Here is a 23,335-nt window from a genome sequence, read left to right on the forward strand (position 1 = left end):
GTTTGAGGCAAACTAGTAGAAATATAGTTAATCATTGATATAATAAAATTATTAGGCTGAAACTCAGGTTTTGCAAAGGAGAGGTGTTTAAAGGAAATTGAGCTAGGAGGTCTGCTAGGGAGCAGACACCCTGTCCTACTGTAGTTCATTCATTAAACTAAACCCAATCAATTTTGGAAAACAATATTCAAAAAAAGTTAAATAAAACACACTTTGAAATATTTAGTCTTAAAGATACAATGAAACAATGTAAAAAGTTATTTTTGTATGACAGTTAAATGTTGAAATGTATATTACCAATAAATATTGCTTGTGAAATAATTTATGATTAAAAAGTTAAAGTATGTTTTCACTTTTACTTATTACATTTTCCATTTTTAGATTTTATTTCAGTTGCTAACTATAAATATTTTAACAGTAACTTGATAAAATTATTCATACAAGATGTAGGCATTTTAATATATCATTTACTAATATGAAGATTAAATATGGTAGTGAATTAAGTTTTCTAAATGAAGAATGATTTAAATGTACATTTAATAATCCAAATTCTACAAATCCTAAAAAATTATAGCACCCACCTTTTGTATCTAACATATGGCAGGTTTCATACATGTGCATTTATAATAAAAAATTGAACACTGATTATTTGGGGGGAGATTAAAAATTTACTCTTCAATGTACCTGTGTTTTAACACATTAGAGTGACATATAATTGTTTTTCTTAAAAATCTATTTATTAATATATGCCTTATTTTTGTTTTTTCTCTTCCTCTTTTTCCTCTCTTTACTCTGCTTCCTTGGATGCTTTCCCAAAGGAGGACAAAGTGGTTAGAATCCATGATTTCTTTTCTATCATTTGTTATATAATGTGAATTTTATTAAGTGAATGTTACACCAAGTATTGTTAATCACTATATTTCACAAAGAAACTATATGCTAAGATGAGCTTGTTCCCAGTTCCTCTGGGAAAAAAATAATGAAATGAATATCTAGAAACATAACAGTTTTTTATTAGTAGGTGAAGTCTAGGTAGTTTCAACTCATGGGAATGGTGATATTGTAATACAATTAAATCATTATGAACTTATGTGTCCTCTTAACTTTCTGAATTTTGATGAGTCCATCTGCTGTTGGGAACAGTAAAGTCTAAGGGACTCTCCCTTTCTCAGCACACAGCAGATGCATAGGCAGGTAATTTAAAACTTTACTACAGAAGGAATGGAATGCACTGATTTAGTGAAGAATAGAAATAATTAAAATCAAGAACTCTAATGTGATTTTTCTATAGAACACAAGTAGCAGAGTTGTCATGTTAAACCATATTATACATTTCTCCCTCACGCATAGAAATTACAGGATTGGGGAGTGAAAGGTAACTTCTAACGCTTATCAGCTGTAGAAACCACAGAGGCTGCACTCAGGAAGATAGGATCCAAGTGGAACTTTCAGTCAGCTTGCCCTTTGTGTGCATATGCTGCACTTACATTTGGTGTCAATTACAATTTCTCTATAGCTCATTGATTTCCCACTATGGCACTGAGTTAGTGAGTATTTTGGGTTCAGTATATCAACTTAGCTGCCTTTGTTGAAGTGTTTTAAAGTTTAAATGATGTACTGCAGTGCATAAGTAGCAAGCATGACACTAAATTAAACATTAAGTGTATTTTTAAGCTTGATGCTAGTATATGTTCAATTTTTTTTCTATGAAAAATAAGTCAGGTTGAAAAATACATAGGGTAGTTTGTTTTCACTGAATGTGTTTACTGTTACCATTAGTGGTATATGAGGTCATTCTGGGGGCTATTATTTTAATGTAAAATATACTGTATTAGAAAAATGTAACTAGAATGTCACACCTCTGATTTGATGAATGTTATTACTTTGGATGAGTCTACTTTGAAGGTAGATCATTTTCAGTTCTTTTAAAGAGTAAAAGTTTAGGTAAATAATAATGCTGGTGTTAAGACTTCAGCTACTTCTGTAGGGCTGACCAGACTCATTGTCCCTTCAACAGCACTTCCCATAATGGTAGGTTATTTGTGCTTACTATGATTACTGGCAGTGCAGTGAGAATTCAGGTGAACATTGTGGTTCTCAGGCTATGAATAGGGTAGAAAGACCTCTAAAATATAATCACTTTCAATTATTTTCTTCTCTGATTAGAATGCATATATCAGCAATTTATTTTTAAGTACTTTGTCATATGTCATAATTTCATTAAAAGCATTTTAGCCTGTTGAGGTTGTTCAATGAATTGCCTTTCTCATCCAAGGAAACTGAATCCAGTTCTTGTAAAAGAAATTATAATTTACAGGTGTGTGTGTGTGTGTGTGTGTCTGTGTGTGTGTTGGCATGAGTGGAAGGGGAAGAGAATGAGGGCGAATGAAATTTTTCTAAAAGCAATCCCTTTTTAATCAACATACTACTAATGAATTCTTAGTCTTAATTTGGTGAATAAATGTGACTAAAATACTCATGTATATGATATGAAGATCTCAGCATGACTAATATATAAATATTCCTTTTATTAAGTCCAAAAAAGTATTATTGATCACATATTTTGCATCCTGGCAGTATTTTATTTTAAAACAAGCCTTTCCTTAAATCAAATCTTATAATATCTTGGAAGATTGTATACTTGCTTATATAGAAAATGTCTGTCATAAAGAATCACTTTGCATTTGACATATGTAATAGCTTAAAATAAAAGTTTATTTTGTACAAATACATACTCTCACAGGTAAATTTATGATTATTCACTTCATTTAAAGTCCTCTCCTATGCCTAAATATATAGGGATACTGCAAAATTTTCCACAGCTGGTTTAAATTGCTTTTGTCGTCGTTTTACTCTCTATTTGATGGCAGAGTATTGAATTTAGATAACTCCTCTGATAACATTAACACTGCTGTTTGTAAACCAGCTGAATGGAATCCTCCAAATTCAATCTTTTCTGATTATCATCAGTACTCTTTTGTGGGGGGGTGATTGATTTGTGAATACAGCAACTAAAAATGAACTTGCTACATTTTAAGTTAATCTTTATTTTCACACAAAAAACGTGTCAGGGTTTTAAGTTATGAGTATTTTGTAATAAATCTCAATGATACTCTGAAAAATAGAACCCTACCTAATTTTTTATTCTTTCAAGAATGTGAAAGCTACACATACCTACCTTTTAAACATATGTAAAAAACATTGTATCAAGATAATAACCGGTGACTCATTATTTTTTTCTAACTGGTTCCTCATGGAGTTTAATTGGTATTCTTTTTAGAAATTATGCTTACTGACTTGTTGATGAAGCAACTATGTTTTCATATAAAAAGCTCATAAAAGATAAGGACTGGGTGAGATGGTACAGTGCTGGGTTTGTAACTGGCCTTATCATAAGCTGTAATACATAGTAGGATTGATTCTTAACAGCATAAAGAATTTCCCCATTACAGACTTTGCTCTTAAATACCAAAATTATAATTTTTTAAAAATTTCTTGCTAGGGTTAGATAAAGACAAGCAACTCAGTAGACTCCCAACCAATTTTTTAAATGATTTGCATGATTGCATTAAATATTTATTTGTATTATGAAATGTCTTCTCATAGTTACCCATATTTATTCCATGGCATGGTGAACCATGCAATCATAATTTTCAACCTTTGTTCTTTTGAAAAAAGCAACTATAAATGTTTGCCTCGACCCACTTTCATGTTCTCTTTTAATTTTTCCAGATGCTTTGACAATGGATTTCTCCACAAAAATGTTCTGTTGAAAGTCTTCCCAAGAAAATAACACAGACCTAAGTAGGATAGTTTATAAAGAGAGATAAAAATATCAAAAAAGAAATGTTTAGGATGGGTTAAGGGGAGAACTTTCTCTAAGCAGTTTAATAGTTTAGCTTTCTCAAGGTGTCTCTTCTCATTTTGTTGTGCTTATCGTAGAGGGGACTAAAACATCAAGTTGTAAAAACTTTCATATTAGGTAATTCAGAAAGTTTTATATTTTCATTCCAAATCTGTTTCAGGAATTTGCTGTGCTATTTTACAAGAACATAAAATTTTAATATCTTATATTTAATATTACCATTCTGGAAATGTTTACTAATATTCAATAATTATTAGGAAGTTTATTATCATCCTGGTTTTGCCTCTATCCCCAAATCATTGTTTATACACTTGAAAGATCTGTTTCTGGAAATTACAATTTCACAAACCAATATTAAGTATGGATGCATAGTAGCACTATGAGCATTGGGGCAGGGTGTAGAAAAGTAGCCTCTTCTAGTATAAGGAAGCTTTCACAATGCAAAAGATGAACCATGGTCAAACTCCTTGTTTTTCTGTGAGCATCTCTTCTCTATATACAAAGGAGTGGGTTTGAAGGATCATATAATAACTCCATGCTTAATGTTTTGATGAACTGACAAAGTGTTTTCCCAAGCAGCTGCACAGCAGTGTTTGAAGGTTCTGATTTATCCACATTCTTGTCAATAAGTGTCTGGCTTTTTTTCTTTTTTCATAGCCATCAAGTTTCATGTGATATAAAATGAAATTTCACTGTGCTTTTTTCATGGAGCTGATTTTAAGCAAAAGTTTGATATTTCCAAGGATTCCCTGTGATTGTGTGGATTTAAGTTCTTTCATAAAAATGCTTCTAAGTCAGCAATGTCTTGAGAATACCTTTTTCTTAAAAGACAAGCATATTCAAAGTATTAGAAGTTCAGCTTCTTTTTTCTCTGTGGATTCTTTATTTTCCTTATGTTAGAATTACATAAGTTCTTATTAATCTATTTAAATCAGTCAGAACAGGAGCTCTGTTAAATTTAGGTGAACTTGGAATCTAATATCTGTCTGTCTAGACTAGCTATCCCTACGGTGCACACAAAATAAGGGATTTTTTTTTATTGCTAATTGAAAAGAGTATTTTTTATACATGTAAAGAGAACTTGCAGCTTCAGTTTGTCATTCAGCCATAAGTCCAAAATGAACACAGAAACTCTAGCCCAGACTTTAAAGGGATGTTTTTTCAGTATTCATGGGACATTTTCTTGAGTTATGTGAGCTATTAGTAGCATGCAAATAGACACACATAAAGACTAACAACCAGATTTTCTGTCTTCTGCTACCCAACTTTCAATATATCCCTGAAGTCTGCCATCCAACAGATTTTATTAATAGATAGACCCCTTATTATTGCTGCCACAAGTGGGAAGTATATTATTAGTCATGAGCAAAACCTATTTTGTCTGATACTAGTATAGCTACTCCAGTTCTCTTATAGTTGTATTTACATGGTATATCCTTTTTCATTCTTTTAATTTCATCCTATTTTTATCTTGAATCTAAAATACATCTCGTCTAGACAGTACATACTTAAATCTTTTTTTAAAAATTCAGCCTGACAATCTTTGCCTGTTGATTGGATCTTTAATCCATTTATATTTATTGTTATTTTTGACATGATTGTATTTGTGTCTCCCATTTTATATTTTTTATATCTCATTTTTGTTCCTTTGTTCCTCTCCTATTGCTTTCTTTTACATTAAACAAGTATTTTTTTAGTCATATTTTAATTATTTCAGGTTTTTTGTTTTTTTTACTGTACTTTTCAGTGCTTTTTCTTAGTGGCTCTAGGGTTTCCAGTACATATCTTAAATTATAAGAATCTACCTTACATTTATACTACCTTAATTCCAGTGAGACATATAAATGACAACTCTATAGAGCTTTATTCACCTTTTCCCCTTTTTGTGCTATTATTGTTATATGTTTTATGTCTATATATGCTACAAATCCAGCAATGCATTGTTATGATTATTACTGTATGATTTTACGTTTTTTAAAGAAAAGAAATAAGAACATGTATATATTTATAAGGGCTGTTATATTAATGTTTTTATTTACTATTTCTGGTTTTCCTCACATCTACCTGTAGATTCATTTACCATCTGGTGTCATTTCCTTACACCAATACAAATTGCTTACACCCACCTCCTTTATTCTGTTATTTTGTCAAATATATTTGATTTCTATGTTTTAGAGGCTTCAAAATACTATTAATATTATTTTATACAATTTTTAAATCATTAAGATAATAAAGGAGAAGAAATATGAAATTATACTTTTATAGTTATGTATATAATTATCTTTACCAAAGTTTGTTGTCTTTTTCATCTGAATTAACACTACACTCTAGTGTCACTTTCAATCTTAAGGACTTCTTTTGGAATTTCTTTAAGATGAGTCTTCTAGCAATGAATTCTATCAGCCTTTGTTTATTCTGAAACATCATTATTTCACCCTTATTTTTGGAAGATAGTTTTGCTGCATATACGATTTTTATTCTATAAGATTTTTCCTCTTCTTTTAGAATTTGGAATATATTATCCCAGAATCTCTGACATCCCTTTTTGTGTATAACTCAGCTATTAATCTTATTAAGATTCTCTTGGATATGATAAGTTTATTTTCTCTTGCTGCTTTTAAGAGTTTCTCTGCCTGTGGCTTTCAACATTTACTATGACGTATATGTGTCTGGATATGGATCTCAATGTGTTCCTGTTATGTTCATTGAATTTCTTGGATATGTAATGTTTGGCATCAAACTTGGGAAGTTTTAGGCACTTATTGCTTAGAATATTTTTTCATCTTTTTTTTTCTCTCCATTATGCAACCTATTACACATATTTTAGTGCCCTACATTTCTCTTAGGCTCTATTTATTTTCTTCATCATTTATTCTCTTTTCATAGGATTACATAGTCATTATTTATCTTCATGTTCACTGATTTTTTATTTATTATTATTATTCTGCCAGGTCAAATGTATTGAACCACTCTAGGGAATTTTTCATTTTTGTTTTTGTATATTTTAACTCCAGGATCATTTTATTTAAAATAGTTTATTTCTCTTTATCTTTTTTATTTGATGAGACATTGTTGTCATAACTTTATTCTTTGAGCATGGTAATTTCAGATTAGTAGTTAGTGCCATATAAATAAATACTTTATTCATGGCACTTTTTGATCATTTTACTCTTTGTCCTAAGGCATCTAAACAGACACAAAATAATGTAATATGTGTGTTTTTTAATAATGGGAATATTTAATGAAATATTACTATATCAAACATGAAATGAACATTTTAAGTAATTGCTATATAATGCATCTGAAAACCATTTTGAAAAGAAAAGTGTTTAGATTATGTAAACTCATTACAGAACTGCAACTTTCTCATTGGTGAGGTAAGGTATTATGACAGAGAAAATGGGGGCATTAGAATTTGATTTGGCATAATTTAATAAGTATCGATGAATCCAAAAAGAACCTTATAATTTACTTTTAATTAGTTTAGCACTTTTTAAATGTTTTGCAAAGTAATTTCCAGTTGCATTATCTCATGGAATGGCATCCGTACTGGAAATTATTATATGTATTATGGGCAAAATTCTTTATTGGTAGAGATTAAAATATGGCCAGAGAATTTTAGAGATTTTCTATACATTAAAATGTTGACAGAATGTAATTGAAACTCCAGAGTACCTACCTCAGAGTTTGTTACATTTAAAATAAGATCAAGTAATTATTTCCAAGATAAATGCTCAGATTATAAACAGTCTCTGCCCTATATAATAACTTTAAAGAAATATTAAATCTCATATTTTATTTGTAGACATGCTTTAATTCCTTTGCTTTGCTCTAATTACTTGGATTACATGGACTGTATTTCATTTCTCTTGCTGCTTTGCTCAGCATTAATAAGAATGTTGCAAATAAAGTCAGCACTCTGTAAACTTTGAATGAATAAATGAATGACATGACTCTGTACTTTTTATTCCTGGATTAAAATTCCCATGTTTGAAACTCTAAAAATGCAATTTTGCATTTTAGCATATTCCTTTTCTCTTGGAACCAGTGACCTCCAGTTTTGTCTTTTCCACTCAGTTCAGATTACATAGTATGAGAGAGAGATTTGGTTCCCTTCTTTCTCACACAAAACTCTGGAATATACTTGAGAAGAATCAAAGAAGGCTCTCCCCAAAGCTATTCTGCTTAACCAAGTCCAGATATGAACCACCTCAGTAGTGAATGGGGTGGTGCATTCATGAAGGATGGGAGCAGATCAATTTTAATGTTTTGGTGAGTTGATTTAGGATTTGTAAGCAATCTAGTTTACATTTTGTAAATGCTTAATATAATATTAATACACTTCTTGGTTAGTTCTTTATTATTTATTGGAATTAATTATTTCAATTTGTATATCTTATAGCCACGCAAATTTGGTTGATACTTGCAGGCACTGAGTTGTTTTAGTCATACTTAAAGTAGATAACATGTTATTCACAAAGTATGGTATTATTAGAGAGTGATTTCATTTGTTCTTTCAATTCACTCTTTTATAAAAAGGAGCTTATTTTAGAAATATATGACCCAAATACAAAATACTTTGTATTTTTGCCATCATTTATAAGCCAATTAAAATAGAAAACAACAAGATGGATTTACAAAGTGATTATATTTGTTACAAACATTTGAGATTGTCTTTATACAGACTTTTCAGTACTTTGTAAGACTATCTTTCCCTACTTAGATTTTTGTTTAATGCATTAGAAAATATTTGAGTAAAAATTATTATAGTCTAATGTAGTATTCTGTAAAAGTTACTGTATGTTCTTGTGATTTTTTATGTGCTTTTCACAAGTGTTATTTCTTTTTAATTTTATTTCAGAAAGTTAAAACTGTGTAGTAAATTCTTCTACGTAAGTAGTTGAATAGCAAATATATCATCTTATATTCCTTATTCAACTGTGTGGTTATAGTCATTTAACTTGTAGTGTAAAAATGCAAATAACTTTCTATCACGGCAGTTAGAAGATCATTCATATCCTTTTTTAATGTATATTTTATTGATTATGTTGTTACAGTAGTCCTGATTTTTTCTCCTTTGCTCCCCTCTACCCAGTAACCCCCTTCTCTCCAGCAATTCTACCCCCCTTAGTTCATGTTCATGGGTCATGCATATAAGTTCTTTGGATTCACCATTTCCTATATTATTCTTAACTTCCTCCTGTCTATTTTGTACCAACCAATTATGCTTCTTAGTCCCTGTACCATTTCCCCATTTCTCCACCTTCCCCCTCCCAGCTGATAACCCTCCAAATGATCCCCATATCTATGATTCTGTACCTATTCTAGTTTGCTTAGTTGAATTTTGTTTTTATTTTTTAGATTCAGTTGTTGATAGTTGTAAGGTTCTTGTCATTTTAGTGTTCATAGTTTTGATCTTTTTCTTAAGTAAGTCCCTTTGACATTTCATATAATAATAGCTTGGTGATGATGAACTCCTTAGCTTTACCTTGTCTGGGAAGCCCGTCATCTGCCCTTCCATTCTAAATGATAGCTTTGCTGGATAGAGTAATCTTGGTTGTAGGTCCTTGGTTTTCATCCCATTGAATACTGCTTGCCAGTCCCTTCTTGCCTGCAAAGTGTCTTTTGAGAAATCAGCTGATAGTCTTACAGGCACCCCTTTGTAGGCAACTCTCCACTTCTCTCTTGCTGCTTTTAGGATTTCCTCTTTATCTTTCACCTTTTGCATTTTAATCACGATGTGACTTGGTGTGGTCCCTCTGGGTCCAGCTCACCCAGGACTTTCTGTGCTTCCTGGACTTGTATGTCTATTTTCTTCACAAAATTTGAGGAGTTTTCTTCCATTATTTTTTCACATTAGTTTTCAATTTCTGGCTCTTCCTCACCTCCTTCTGGCCACCCCCATGATTCAGATCTTGGCATGTTTAAAGTTGTCCCAGAGGTACCCAAGCCTCTCCTCATTTTTTTTCATTTCTTGTTTCCTCATTCTGTACTGATTGACTGTTTTTTTCTTCCTGATGTTCCAGATCATTGATTTGAACCCCAGTTTTCTTCCCTTCACCATTGATTTCGTGTGGATTTTCCTTTGTTTCACTTAGGATAGCCTTCACTTCTTCTCTTATGCATTTGCTGTACTCAAGCATATCTGTCAAGCCTGTGAGATCTTTATCACCAGTGTTTGGAATTCTGAATCTGTTAGGTTGGCTATCTCCTCATCTGTTACGTTGGCTGCCTCCTCGTCACTTAGTTCTCCCACTGGAACCTTGATCTGTTTTCCCTTTTGGGCCATACTTTTCTGTCTCCTCATCTTGACAGGCTCCTGTGTTTGTTTGCCTCTGTGTCTTAGGTAGAGCTGTCACTCTTGTTACATTGTAAGGGGCAGAGCCTTAGGTATAGTCAGTAGAGGGTGACTCGTTTCACCACGTTGTGGCACTGTATGTGGTGGAGGGGTCTGAGAGGGAACAATGCCGCTTGCCCAGCACTCGCCCCTTTTCCAGGCACTTTTTCCACTTCCATATAGTACTGGTGCTCCTCTAGCTGCTGTCTGGCCATCGTTCCCAGAGTGGGTGGGTCTGTGGATGTTCTAGGACCATGGGGGCCCTTTAAATAAGCAGATTTTGCTGAGAGACCAGCAGTTTCTGGCTCCACCCTAACCCCCACTGGTTTGTACTGTCAGAAGCAATGAGGCTTGATTTTCCCTGGTGCTGGGACTGCGAGCTGCATGGTCTGGTGAGGAGCTGGGAATGCTACCCAGGTGTCCCTCCTGACTTTTAAAAATGTGTAACTGTACTTTCTGCCAGCTTGCCACTGCTGCTGCTGCCATCACCACACTGCAGCCTCTCCACTCCGGCTCCACCCCTACTACCTGTCTGGATGAGTATTTCTTATTTATACCTTTGTTTGTTGGACTTCCATGCAGCTTGATTTTCTGGAACTCCTGATTGTCTTTAGTTCTGAGGTAGTTATATTCCTTCTTAGTTGTGGATGGAGACGCGGCATGTCGGTCTACGCCTCCATCTTGGCTGGAAGTTATTCATATCTTTAATTGCTTGTATTAAGATGCTTTCTTTTGAACCTGATTTTTTTGTTTGCATTTACAGAATGCCTTAAAAATTATATTATTTAACAAATATTTAATTTCCACGTGTGATACAAATATAAATGTCGTGGTTAAACATATGTCAAAACTAGAGAATATGGCTAACAGAAGTAATTCTAATGACAGAATGTAAATATATACCATAATTGATGTATATTTTTGCTTAGGAATTGTACAAGTCTTTTTCTATTTCTACTTAATGTAATTCGCTGCGACATTACTGAGAATACCATTGAGGCAAGCTGGACTAAAGTGATGAGCACTAGAGGGAACACTAGAGACTATGGGTTTAGTCACAAATCCAACCCATCTTCTGAAGATTGGCAACTTACTTAAACTATCCCTGCTTCAAATCCTGCTCACAGAAAAGGCAGTACTCAAGACCAATCTCCTTACTGCTTAGCTAAGACTGCAAGGATCCTTGTTAGGTTACTAATAGTAGTCATTAAGATGTGTCACTGCAGATGTTGGAAGAGGAGTTGTCACATCAGTATCTGTAATTCTGAGTGTAGGCTGAGATTTCAGAAAAGTCAGATGGATGAGAATTTGATCAACCTAAGATAAGTGGAAGTAGACTGAAGACAGCTTTACTATGTTCTATTCATATTGAAGTAAACAGAATGCTTTTCCAAGAATTCAAAACTAGACTATTTACTGTTTCAAAACCTCCATATAATTACATTTTAGATAACTATTTAATTTTCATAATTTTTCTACTCTATAAGGGTCAGCAACTTCTTCTGTAAAGGCCCAGATAATAAATCTTTTAGGCTTTGTAGGCCTTAGGGTTTCTGTCACAACTATACAAATCTATGTAAATGTATAGCTATGGCTATGGAGCAATATAACTTTATTTATGGTTACTGAAGCTTTACATAATATACAACAAAATATTTGTTCTGTTGATTTTTCCCTTACTGTTAAAAATTGTTATTCTTGCCCTTGCTGGTGTGGTTCAGTGGATTGAATGCCAGCCTGAGAGCCAAAGGGTCGACAGTTTGATTTCCAGTCAGGGCACATGCCTGGGTTGCAGGCCCAGTTGGAGGTGCATGAAAGGCAACCACACATTGATGTTTCTCTCCCTCTCTTTCTCCCTCCCTTCACCTCTCTCTAAAAGTAAATAAATAAAAGCTTTTTAAACATTGATATTCTTAGGTCTTGCGCCATTCAAGGACAGGTTGCAAGCAGGATTAGGTCCACAGGCTGTAGGTTGTTAACCCATGCTTTAGTACAATCTTTTGATCAATACTACTAATTTTGTTAAGTAAAACAAAAGGTATTAGTTTCATCACATCTTAAATGTTATCCACTATATCTCCAAATGTGAATGTGTGTGGGAGATAATATATTTTTTCATTGGCTTATGAACTTTAAATAAGATGATTACATGTCAGTGATTTAGAAATATCTGACATAATCGTCGGCGGCGGCAGCCGTCCGTCTCGAGAGACGATGGTGTAGCTTCTTAAGAGTCTATCTGCACCGCCGAGAATGGCTGTGCAGTCCGACTCGGGAGTGACACGGTATCTGTCTCCTCCCGTGTTGAATCGACATCTTGCGATGACGCTGGAGTGTCCTCTCTAGTGGAGCTGAAGCTACAGAGCCTGGGCAGGGTGATATGGAGGGTCTGCTGTTGCCCATGCAGCAGACCCCCCCTCTCTTTGCAGCTGAAGGATCCAAGGGAAAGACGGAGTCAATACAGCTTGGCTTCAGGTGCGCCGCAGGAGTTGCCGGTGTTGACTACAACGTCAAACCGCCTTAGGGACTCCGGCTCCGGATTTTCTGTCGGGGTTTACTCCCTTAGCCTTTCCCCTGAAGAGGTATGCCGCAAGGCAGCGGAGGTTTTTTGGAGACAGAGTTTTCCTTCTCTGATGTGCCCTGACTGGAAGATCGAACCAGCAACACTTAGCTCTCAGGCCGACGCTCAATCCACTGAGCCAAACCAGCCAGGGTATCTGACATAATAATCATTATTAAACTACATATTATACAATGCATATATAACAATATATAACATTAATATGTGAGTAATATTCTAATATATAATACATTATACAAACTACTGAAAGAACTTATATGTATGTATATATGTGCACATATAAGTGTCTATATTTTTACTAAATCATGGATTCTTGAGTATATAGTCCAATTGAAATTCCTTTTTATTAATATGAATTATCCTAAGTATCTTGGTGCATAAATTGTAAAACTAGCTGTATGATTATCATTTAATAAATGAAAATTTTAGATATTTAATCATCAAAATGTATAAACTTTTTTATAGGAAGATATCTATATTTTAAAACCAAACAAAAAAGAAACCTATTTTTGATAATATACTCATTATAATGCATATCTCTGATTTTAACTCTTAAATTATTGATAAATTATGGCATCACAAGTTAAAAAGGATGAAAAAAGAGTTATGAAAGGATGAAAAAAGAGTTCTCAGTGCATTTAGAATGAACTTCTTACAGTTACAGAGTATTATAAAACTATAAATGATAAATTCACTTCTTTTTCTCTTTTAAGGTTGGGTGAGTTGCTTTTCAATAGTTGAAAATATTACAAGTACATATAATTAGTTACATTCCCTTATTTTCTTTGAGTACAAAGTTTCATTCATATTTATAGCACCTTGCTAAAGTCAGCACTCTGCCATTTATTAAAAACATGATTCTAATTGCTTTTCCAACTTGCATAATGTTGAGACAGATTATCCAAATTTCCTTTTCAAAGCTTTTTTGTATTTATCTCTTCCAACTTGCCTTCTATCAGGGAGGAAGCACCCATCCTGATGCATTAACACCTCATCACCAGAAATACTTTTCCCATGTTTTGGTGCTCATTAAGAGCATTATTGATGTTAATTCTTTACATTTGCCTCTTGTTAACAAAAAGGATTTTAAAAAATCAAGCCACTTTTAATTTATGAACTTAATATCACTTCCCCAACTATGATCTGCATTCTTTCGTGCTGTAGGCTGATACCAATACACACTGTGAAGATGTTCTTTCCCCTAAATATGTGTCACATTCAAATATTCTGCTGAACTCAGAGGCGGATTAAGGTCGGTTGAGGCCCCTGGTGCAGAAGAAAATATTGGGCCCCTTAAAAAAAAGAGAGAGATGGGGAAAATAAAAATACATATTAACCAAACTTAGTGTCATTAGAAAAAAGTGTAAAGTTGGGGTTTTGAGAGGCCCTTCAGAAGTTGGAGCCCAGGGCACGCACCCAGTGTGCCTGCCATTAAATCTGCCTCTGGCTGAACTGTGTTCTGTTTTTCACATTTAGCAGTGTTAACTGTCTGGTGAGTACATAAAATCACTTGAATTATCTTAATTTATTTTCATTAACTCAGCCTGTGATATTTCATCTTATGAGGTCAGCAGGAAATTTAGGCTGAGGAATCAGTGAGGTTTAATCCTCCTAACACTATACCTCCCTCATTCCCAGAGGTGTTCCTACATACACACTACCAAAGTATTGTCAAGATTTCTCCAGTTTTCAAGTCCACATCAGCAACCACAGAGGCTATTGGTAGGTTCTGTCCCATATTTGGAGCATGGCGGTCTTTGATGGAGCAGACATTCTGTGCCTCTGTCCAGCTTGTAGGAAAATAAAATAAAGTCTCCTCTCAATGCAGAAAACCTCTCCAGAAAGGTAGATGAGAAAGAAAACAATTTTACTTTTGAGAAAACATTAAACCAGAATGTTATGCGCATTACAGGCAATTCACTAAGAGATCATCAAGACAGAAAGAAATCTCATCCTTTACAACCTGTGTCAAGATATAACCTGTGTCCTCAAGATAAATAGTAACTAGTCCTCATGTAGGAGGATTTGATGGCACCACTTGTCACACACAGTTTACCCTCAATTCATATGATAAATGGAGTGACCATCAGTGTTGGCTAAATGGCTTTATCCCAAGGCAAAATGAACTTCTCATACCTTATGACAGGCGGAAGTTTTGTAACTTGGAGAGAGGTACCTGAAGAGGTTAGCCTCCCACCTTCCTGCAGAAACTGAGAGTGGGGTGCTGTTTTCCTTGAGGACTGCTTTTCAGACTGATGGCTGCATGTCCTTGGGAAAGACATCTCTGGGTCTTAAAGCTGCAAGAGACTTACTAAGCTTTAAAATATTTACATAACATTTCAAACAGAGAAAGAACTTACAAATTTTCCAAAGTAAATGCTCTAAGAAAATAAAATAGAGGAATCTCTTCCCTTACTCTCAACAGGGACAATTAAGCCTCTTTTTATTTATTTTTAAGAATTTATATTTGCTCGTAACAGCCTTCCTGCACCTGTACGCAGCCACCCCCTTAAAAGTTTTGCCACATGCCCAGGGCATTCTCAGGTAGCCTTGCATGGGCCTTGGCTATACCCAGGACTGCCAGCCTCCAGCCTCTTCAAGACAGGAGAATCTTTTAGGATTCCTCTCAAACAATCTACAGTGTTTTTAACTTCAAAAAAAAAAAAAAATCTTGAGAGAAGGAAATAGAAAATAGTCTTATTTGAATATGGCTATAGAATGTGAGGACAAAAATCACAGATTAATATTTTAATAAATTATTTCCACCATACCACTGTCATTATTCTTACTTCTTAAATATTTTTGAAGTGAACTGACTGATCAGGTTATATTAATTACCAGATTTATTTGTGTGTAAATATATTCCTTTCTTCTATAGTTTTAGTACTCTATGTTATTGAAGTCTTACTTCCTTTTTGAGTATAATGTTCTCTCTTTGATATTCACATATTGCATGTGATAATTCCTGATCATTTCAGGACATTAACTCATTAGAGTATATAGCATAGCATAATTTTTGCTCCCATTGAAAATTTTACAGATGTTTCCTCCATGTCTAAAGTTTCTCTAGAATTTCTTTTATTATTCTCTGTTCACCTCTCTAAGCTCCAGGAAGCTTCTGGATATTTACCCTTCTTGCTCTAAAGTGATCTTTAAGTTAAACTTACCTGTGGCAAGCCCATATGTGGTTAAAGAACCATTTATGTTGATCTGTCCTTATAAGGTATTATCTGTGAAGTATTACAGTATTCCATAACTACCTCAGTAGCATGTGAATCTGTGTTCAAAATGTCCAACGAATTCCATATGTAATGGAGCAGATAACTTTCACTAGGTGTAAGAAATGACCATGTTTGGGGTGATGATAACAATGACACACTGGGAGTCAGGTCATCTTGGTTTTGAGTTGCAGCTCTATGTCTTAGAAAAAAGTCACAGCTTCTCTGGACTTAATTTTCTAATTGAGAAATGGAAATAATATTATTACACATTGCCAGCTGCTCAGAGATACTGAATAAATAAAAATAGCCAGAAACTTTTGGTATTGGAAAACTATACAAGTGTAAGTCCTTTTTTATTTTTATTTTTATTTGTTATTTTTAGAGAGAGAAAGGGGAAAGGGGAGAGAGAGAGAGAGGCAAAGATTGAGTTGTTGTTCCACTTATTTATGCATTCACTGGTTGATTCTCATATGTGTCCTGACCTTGGATCGAACCCACAGCCTTGGTGTATCGGGACGATGCTCTAACCAACTGAGCTGCCCAGCCAAGGCCATAAGTCTTTTATTCATGCTTTTAAAAATGTTTTGCTAAGACTTGGGTTTTAGTAGAATAGAAAGAGCTAGGTGAGCATTCGAACATTAATGCATTTGGACAGTAATTTGACTGTTGTTCTCTTAAAGTTAATGAAACTATATATATTTTTACTCCTTGCAAACTGATAAACAATGGATAGTTCATATCTGTTATCTTCTAATAACTGTAGTAAAATGGTACCTGTATCCAATTACTACTTTATGGTTCACTCCCATAAAGAAGCATCCATGAATTGTAATAAGCAAAATGTGGCCTGGACATTCACGCTACCAAACTAGATTATTATTTGTGATCCGTGTTCAGATATTATAATAAATGACTCTTATGTGATTTCTCCTTTACACATATTCTCTTCTACCCATGTTATTTCAGGAGAAGATCATTTTGAGTCTTGCAAAATAATTAGAATTAAAAGCTATTTCAACCAGTTGATTATAATTGTGAGGAATTCCTCAGATCTTTTTCAGTTACTCTAGAAAATAATTTTATTTTTTTCTTTCATCTTGCTGGGTGTTTTTGATTTAATTTCTTTTCTCTGCACGTGGTGAGTATTTGTGTAGCCCAAACTCTGGCTACGTTATTAGTTCAGAAACTTTATTATTCAATATGCTTGAATTACATTTACTTTTATGTGGTGTATGCCATTCCCAAAAAACCTCCGCTGCCTTGCGGCATACCTCTTCAGGGGAAAGGCTAAGGGAGTAAACCCCGACAGAAAATCCGGAGCCGGAGTCCCTAAGGCGGTTTGACGTTGTAGTCAACACCGGCAACTCCTGCGGCGCACCTGAAGCCAAGCTGTATTGACTCCGTCTTTCCCTTGGATCCTTCAGCTGCAAAGAGAGGGGGGGTCTGCTGCATGGGCAACAGCAGACCCTCCATATCACCCTGCCCAGGCTCTGTAGCTTCAGCTTCACTGGAGAGGACACTCCAGCGTCATCACAAGATGTCGATTCAACACGGGAGGAGACAGATACCGTGTCACTCCCAAGTCGGACTGCACAGCCATTCTCGGCGGTGCAGATAGACTCTTAAGAAGCTACACCATCGTCTCTTGAGACGGACGGGCATGGGCAGCAGACCCTCCATATCACCCTGCCCAGGCTCTGTAGCTTCAGCTTCACTGGAGAGGACACTCCAGCATCATCACAAGATGTCGATTTAACACGGGAGGAGACAGATACCGTGTCACTCCCAAGTCGGACTGCACAGCCATTCTCGGCGGTGCAGATAGACTCTTAAGAAGCTACTCCATCGTCTCTCGAGACGGACGGCTGCCGACGACGATGCCATTCCCAGTTACTTTTTTTCTAATATTCTTATTTGGTACACCAGTTTTATTTTCCAGGGAAAATCATATTTTATTTATACTCATTCCTTAGCTGTTAGGTTTGATTAGTTTTAAGACAATATTTTATCAATGCTACTGCAAGAGTTAAACATAAATTCTATATATTCCATCCACATCCATTTTTTAAGGAAAGTCGCAAGGTAGAGCCTGATTATAGATGTAGGTTGTGATGAAGGATAATCTTCTTAGAGACATGTGTTTTGGGGATTGTATGCAGTTTTATCTACTATATTCTCTTACAGCAGCATCAACATGATTCTGTTACTGTACATTTTTATCTTAGTGTTTTTATTATTTTGTTCATTATTTATTCTTTCACAAATAACACATTGTTTCAAACAAATTTTGGAACACATATCTTATACCATTTATCTTCTGATGACAAAATTCTGTCCCGTAGACTATTTAGGAAGTTGTATAAAAGGACAAAAGATAGAAATTTTCGTATTTCTTGAGAGAAATACACTAAAATACTGGAAAAGATAATTTACAAGCCCATATTAATAGATAAAAAGAATACCAGACATTTCTTTTCCAAACAAGAAAATTGAAAAAATGTTAAGAAATAACTTTGAGGAACTCCCCCAATGTGAAAATTTCCAAATTGTTATTTTTGGTTTAGAAGGCACAAATTTATAAAGGAGAGGATGTTCTAAGAATGAAATAAGGATTGATAAATCTGGTTTCTCAGGCATTAATTAATTACCTATGGTGTTCTTAATATATCTTTTTTACTCTGTTGCTTTCTTTTAGTGGAGAAAGTCCTATCTCCAACATTTGTTGATAATATATATTGTGATTAGCAAGAACTTCATCAGTCTTTATGTTCTTAAAAAATCAAGGCAGTTAGAATCCTATGCTGAGCAGAGTGGACAGTGGCCCAGCTTCTCTATGAAAATAAAATACAAAGATGATGGCCTAAATGTAACCAAATTAGCATTAGTGATAGCAGTAATATCATAATAAGAGTTAATATGCAAAACATATCATTTAAAAATATCACCAGTTGTAGAGGCAGTCATTTTTGAAGCTAATGTTTATTGAGCACATAATATTGTTGCAGTCAGCATTCTTAATGTGCCTGTGTGTTTGTGTGTGTGTATCATACATTTGGATATTTTATTTAATCTTTAGACCACTTTATTATTATCTCCATGTGACAGAAGAAGAAACTAAGTCACAGTACAATTACTCATAGTCATGCTTTGCTTAATCCAAACTTCACTTGGAGAAGGCTTTTATGAAAAATCTGGCCACTTCAAAATCTAAGCCAATGCAAACAAATCACTTGAGGGACTGAGGTAAATGCTGATTTCTAGGCCCTATCCCCAGAAATTTTAATATAGTAGATTTGGGGTGTAGCCTAGAAATCTGCATTTCTAATAATATTTCAGGCAGACCACACTTTGAGTGGCACTGATCCTTGTTGCGTGCTATCATATTATACCCTAAACACCAAGTGTGGTTTAGTAACATAGTAACATCCTATTCATCCAAAATTCAATCTGTCAATTTCATCTTTCTGAAAAATGGGCAGGAACAAGAAAGTAGGCAAAAAGATAGCATAGAATTTCATAAATAATTCAACCATATTCAAACAATTAAACCCATACTATTAATTCGTAGGAGAACCTAGTGTGCTCTTAATTTATTCATAGCTCATCACTAGATTTTATTATTAGTCTTCAAGTGTGTAAAATTGAATTTGAATAAAAAAAGACCCTACTCCAGGTTAGCAGCTTCCCTAGTGATTGTCTGGCATCTTCAGTAGACAATCAAAATTAGCAAACAGACAAAAGAATTGAAAGATATAGCAACCTGGATCTATGATATGCAAAGTGTGCGAAGTCCAGTTTGGCTGAGTCTCAGCTGGACTTCAGTATTTACAATTCTCATTGGTTGCAGCATAAGCAAATATATCTGCTGCTTACAGTGGCAGCTCTAGAGGGGAACAAACATGGAATCTGAAGTCAAACAGAATAATTTCAAATCCAAGCTCCTCTACTTACTGGCTTTGGATGACATTCAGCTTCTGCAACGAAGTTTTGTCATCTGTGAATCAGTCATAACAACCTCATATCTAAATGGAGTAAATAAACCAGGTGGGCAAGTTCCCCAGCAGGCTACCTGGTGTAATAGGACCCAAGTCTCTCCTCTGCTATCCTCCAAGGGTGTGGGAGATAGTGAGAGGGGTCAGGATATGGAGTCAGCCAGACCTGGGCTCTCATGCTGGTTGCATACTCATTATCTGGATAGCTTCAGGTAGGCTCTTTGAACTCAGTGCCTCAGTTTTCCCATTTGCAAAGTGGAGTTACTACTATCTTTTTTTCAGGGTTAGTATAACAATTATAAATAATATGCATAAAGTTTTTGGATTGTATCAGGCCTCTATAAATGGTAATTGTAGTGATTATATTTGTCAATCTGCCAATATAGTGTGTTCAATATTTTGGAAAGATTGGTATCCTACACAGCAAAAACTTAAAATGAAGCCTACAAAAGCAAAACAAATTCAGTAGTTCAATGTATTAATAGTTTATTCATTATGGGTCTGGTTGTTTATAGTTGCACTTCATAGGTTAATGCTTAAGCCTCACCTTTACACACAAAAAGAAATATATAATATTTTGAGTTTTTCTTGCAATATATATGTATACATGTATATACACGAATATATCCATATATGTATGTGTGTGTGTGTGTATATATATATATATATATATTTAAATTTGTTCTGCATTATTAGCATTGCACATAGCTCTCTGTCATAACTTGGAACATTAGCTTATATAGATTAGTTTTGGGTTTGGAATTTGAGATCTTTAAATTTAATGTTGATATTATTATCCATAAAAATATAGTTAAGAGCCTGAGCTTAGAAGTGTAACAGAATTAAAACCTGGCTTCTCTACTCATGAGTTTTGTGACTTAGGATAATTTACTTAACTAGATTGATACTCAATTCCTCATTCATCAAGTGGCATAATATTTTCTACTATTGGTGTTTGGGGAATAACATCATGCTTAACATGATGTACATTACAAATTCACCATAAATAATAGTCTTATCTAGTTATTTTGCATTCATTGTCACATTTGGTAGTGATAAAATAAAACTGGATCACTTATACTTCAATAATTTGGTTCTAAAAAGAAAAAAAATACTAACATTGTCCTAATCTCAAAGACAACACAATTAACAGGTAGATAACTGAATACCAGTAAGGGACATAAATGCTATAGATGTTTTGAGTAATTTAAAAGCGGAAAAAGAAAGGGAGTGATTAACTCAACTTGGGGAAATCACAAAGGCTTTCAAGAACGTGACATTTGGAGTCAGTTTATTTATCTGAAGTAAAGTTTTAAAATTATAATAATAAATATATAATGCAGAAGACTAGAACAAAATACTGAAAAGAACACACAAACACCTTCCTAGCTACCCAAATTTTCTTTAAGAGAAAAAATAAAATACAAACAAATTGAGAACAGAGCTAGATGTAAGGAGAGGTGTGATTAGCAGACCATAACTTTTTAGATACTTTTCAAAGATAGCCCAAAAGGTTGAATTACCAAAAACAAACAATATGCCAGCCCAAAACACAAGCAACAGAAAATTAATACCAAAATAAAAACTAGAGAGTAAATTATGCATATTGATAGAAGGAAGTATTACTATAAACTTGGTGAAACTGCCAATGCAATTAGTCAAGAAATTCATAGTGTCAAGGACATCTGAGTTCACCTCACCTCTCAGCTCTACTCCTACATGGGTACACTTACAAAACCGAGGCAGCAGCATAGGTGACTAAGTCTCAAGCTAATATTCTAATAATTGAGGACTTGAAGACTGTACTTTAAGAAAATTTACTTACCAGAGAAAGGTCGTTAGTATAGGTGTCAGGGCCTAAGAAACAATCAGAACCTGAAGCAACTTGGTATAGAACCTTGACATGGATAAAAGAGAAGAAGTAAAGTACATACCTACATCTGAGAAAAATTCACAGGAGTTTTTTACCATCCCAGGCCAGTCAACTTTGTTTTGAGAGTAAAAATTGAAAAGTGTTTGTGTGTGTGTGTGTTTGGTAGGGATGGGTGGTCATTGTCACTCTCCACATCTGTTATATACTCAAGCAGTGCAAACAAAGTCAGTTAATCCCTGCACTCACCCACTTATACTGAACCCATAGTAAAATGTCCCCTTTAGAAGATGAGAACCTTAGGAAATAGCCCTTTGACCTGCAGAGTGGCAGAATAAATTTATTGCAGGATGAACAAAGATGATTAAATGAGCTTTGATAAAACTCAAAAGAGAGATTTGAAAACACTAAATAAAAACACTTTGCTATGGAAAAGGGCTATGAATGTATAAGAATGAATTAGGAAATAAAACATATTTTCAAAAATTGTTTTTAAAAGTTAATATAATTGATAAATAGAGCAGACAGAGTTGAGGACCAAATCAGGGATCTGTGAGACAATATCTCACTGAATGAACAGAAGATAAATAGAAAGGAAGGTAGAATAGTTAGTCATAGATAATTAATTAAGAAAATTAATTACAATTAATCGGTACCTCTAGAAGATGAGAGGAAAGAAACTAGAGGGCATAAATAGAAAAATATGATAAATTTTTGGAAGATTTGGATCTTGACATTGAAAGGATATATAGCAGGTAGTAAGCTAAATTATTGAAAAAGACTTACACAAAGACACCCCTTGGTGAAATTTTATTACTCTAAATATAAAAATTATAAAAGGATTCAGAAAAAATGAAAAAGTTTACATACAATGGAATCAAAGTCAGATTGTCATCTGACTTATCATTGACACAGTGCTAATTAATTGAGAAGTATCTACAATGTTCTGAAACAAAAAAAATTTTTGAATATGGAAATTTGTATAAATAATTATGAATACAAAATTAACATATATTTACACACAAAAATATTCAGATAGTTTACCTTCTGTTACTGGGGAAAGACCCAAGTCAGGGCCCCCACCCCCTGCTTGCTCCTCAGTTCTTGCCTTGCTCACAAGAGATAATTCAATAGAGAGACAAACGCATTTAGTGGAAATGAGAGAGCAAGTTTATTTATGAAATTATAAGCAGTCACCTAGATAGTCAGAATGCCCTATGTAACTAGTCTTAATGCCCTATGTATAGAAGAAATAAAGTTATTAGTAAGTTTGTTAATTGGCTTTTCCATACAGTTGAGTCAAGGCTATAAGTGGGCACTCAGCAAACCTGAGTGCACTATTGGCGTTCAGGGGTTATATACCTTAGTCAGCTCCTAGGTTTCCAGCTTTTCCCCCCTTCCAAACCTTGGGAATAATGTACAGCTACAAAGGCCTTCTTTTTCAGCTAAAGGCTCTTAGTCTTAGTAGA

The 23,335-nt window shown here is 34.3% G+C and overlaps 1 protein-coding gene across 2 annotated transcripts in view; it reads left to right on the forward strand.

Annotated features, from left to right (window-relative positions):
• Positions 1 to 23,335, forward strand: part of RIMS1 (regulating synaptic membrane exocytosis 1) — a 445,434-nt gene that overhangs the window by 203,323 nt on the left and 218,776 nt on the right. For both annotated transcript variants that reach the window (XM_090282657.1, XM_090282656.1), the window contains exon 4: positions 819 to 830. In XM_090282657.1, the coding sequence (XP_090138783.1) occupies positions 819 to 830 (12 nt within the window). The remainder of the gene's footprint in view (positions 1 to 818; positions 831 to 23,335) is intronic.

The sequence above is a fragment of the Furipterus horrens genome, unplaced genomic scaffold (genome assembly GCF_987537825.1).
Source record: "Furipterus horrens unplaced genomic scaffold, mFurHor1.1.pri manual_scaffold_6, whole genome shotgun sequence".
Lineage (NCBI taxonomy): Eukaryota > Metazoa > Chordata > Mammalia > Chiroptera > Furipteridae > Furipterus > Furipterus horrens.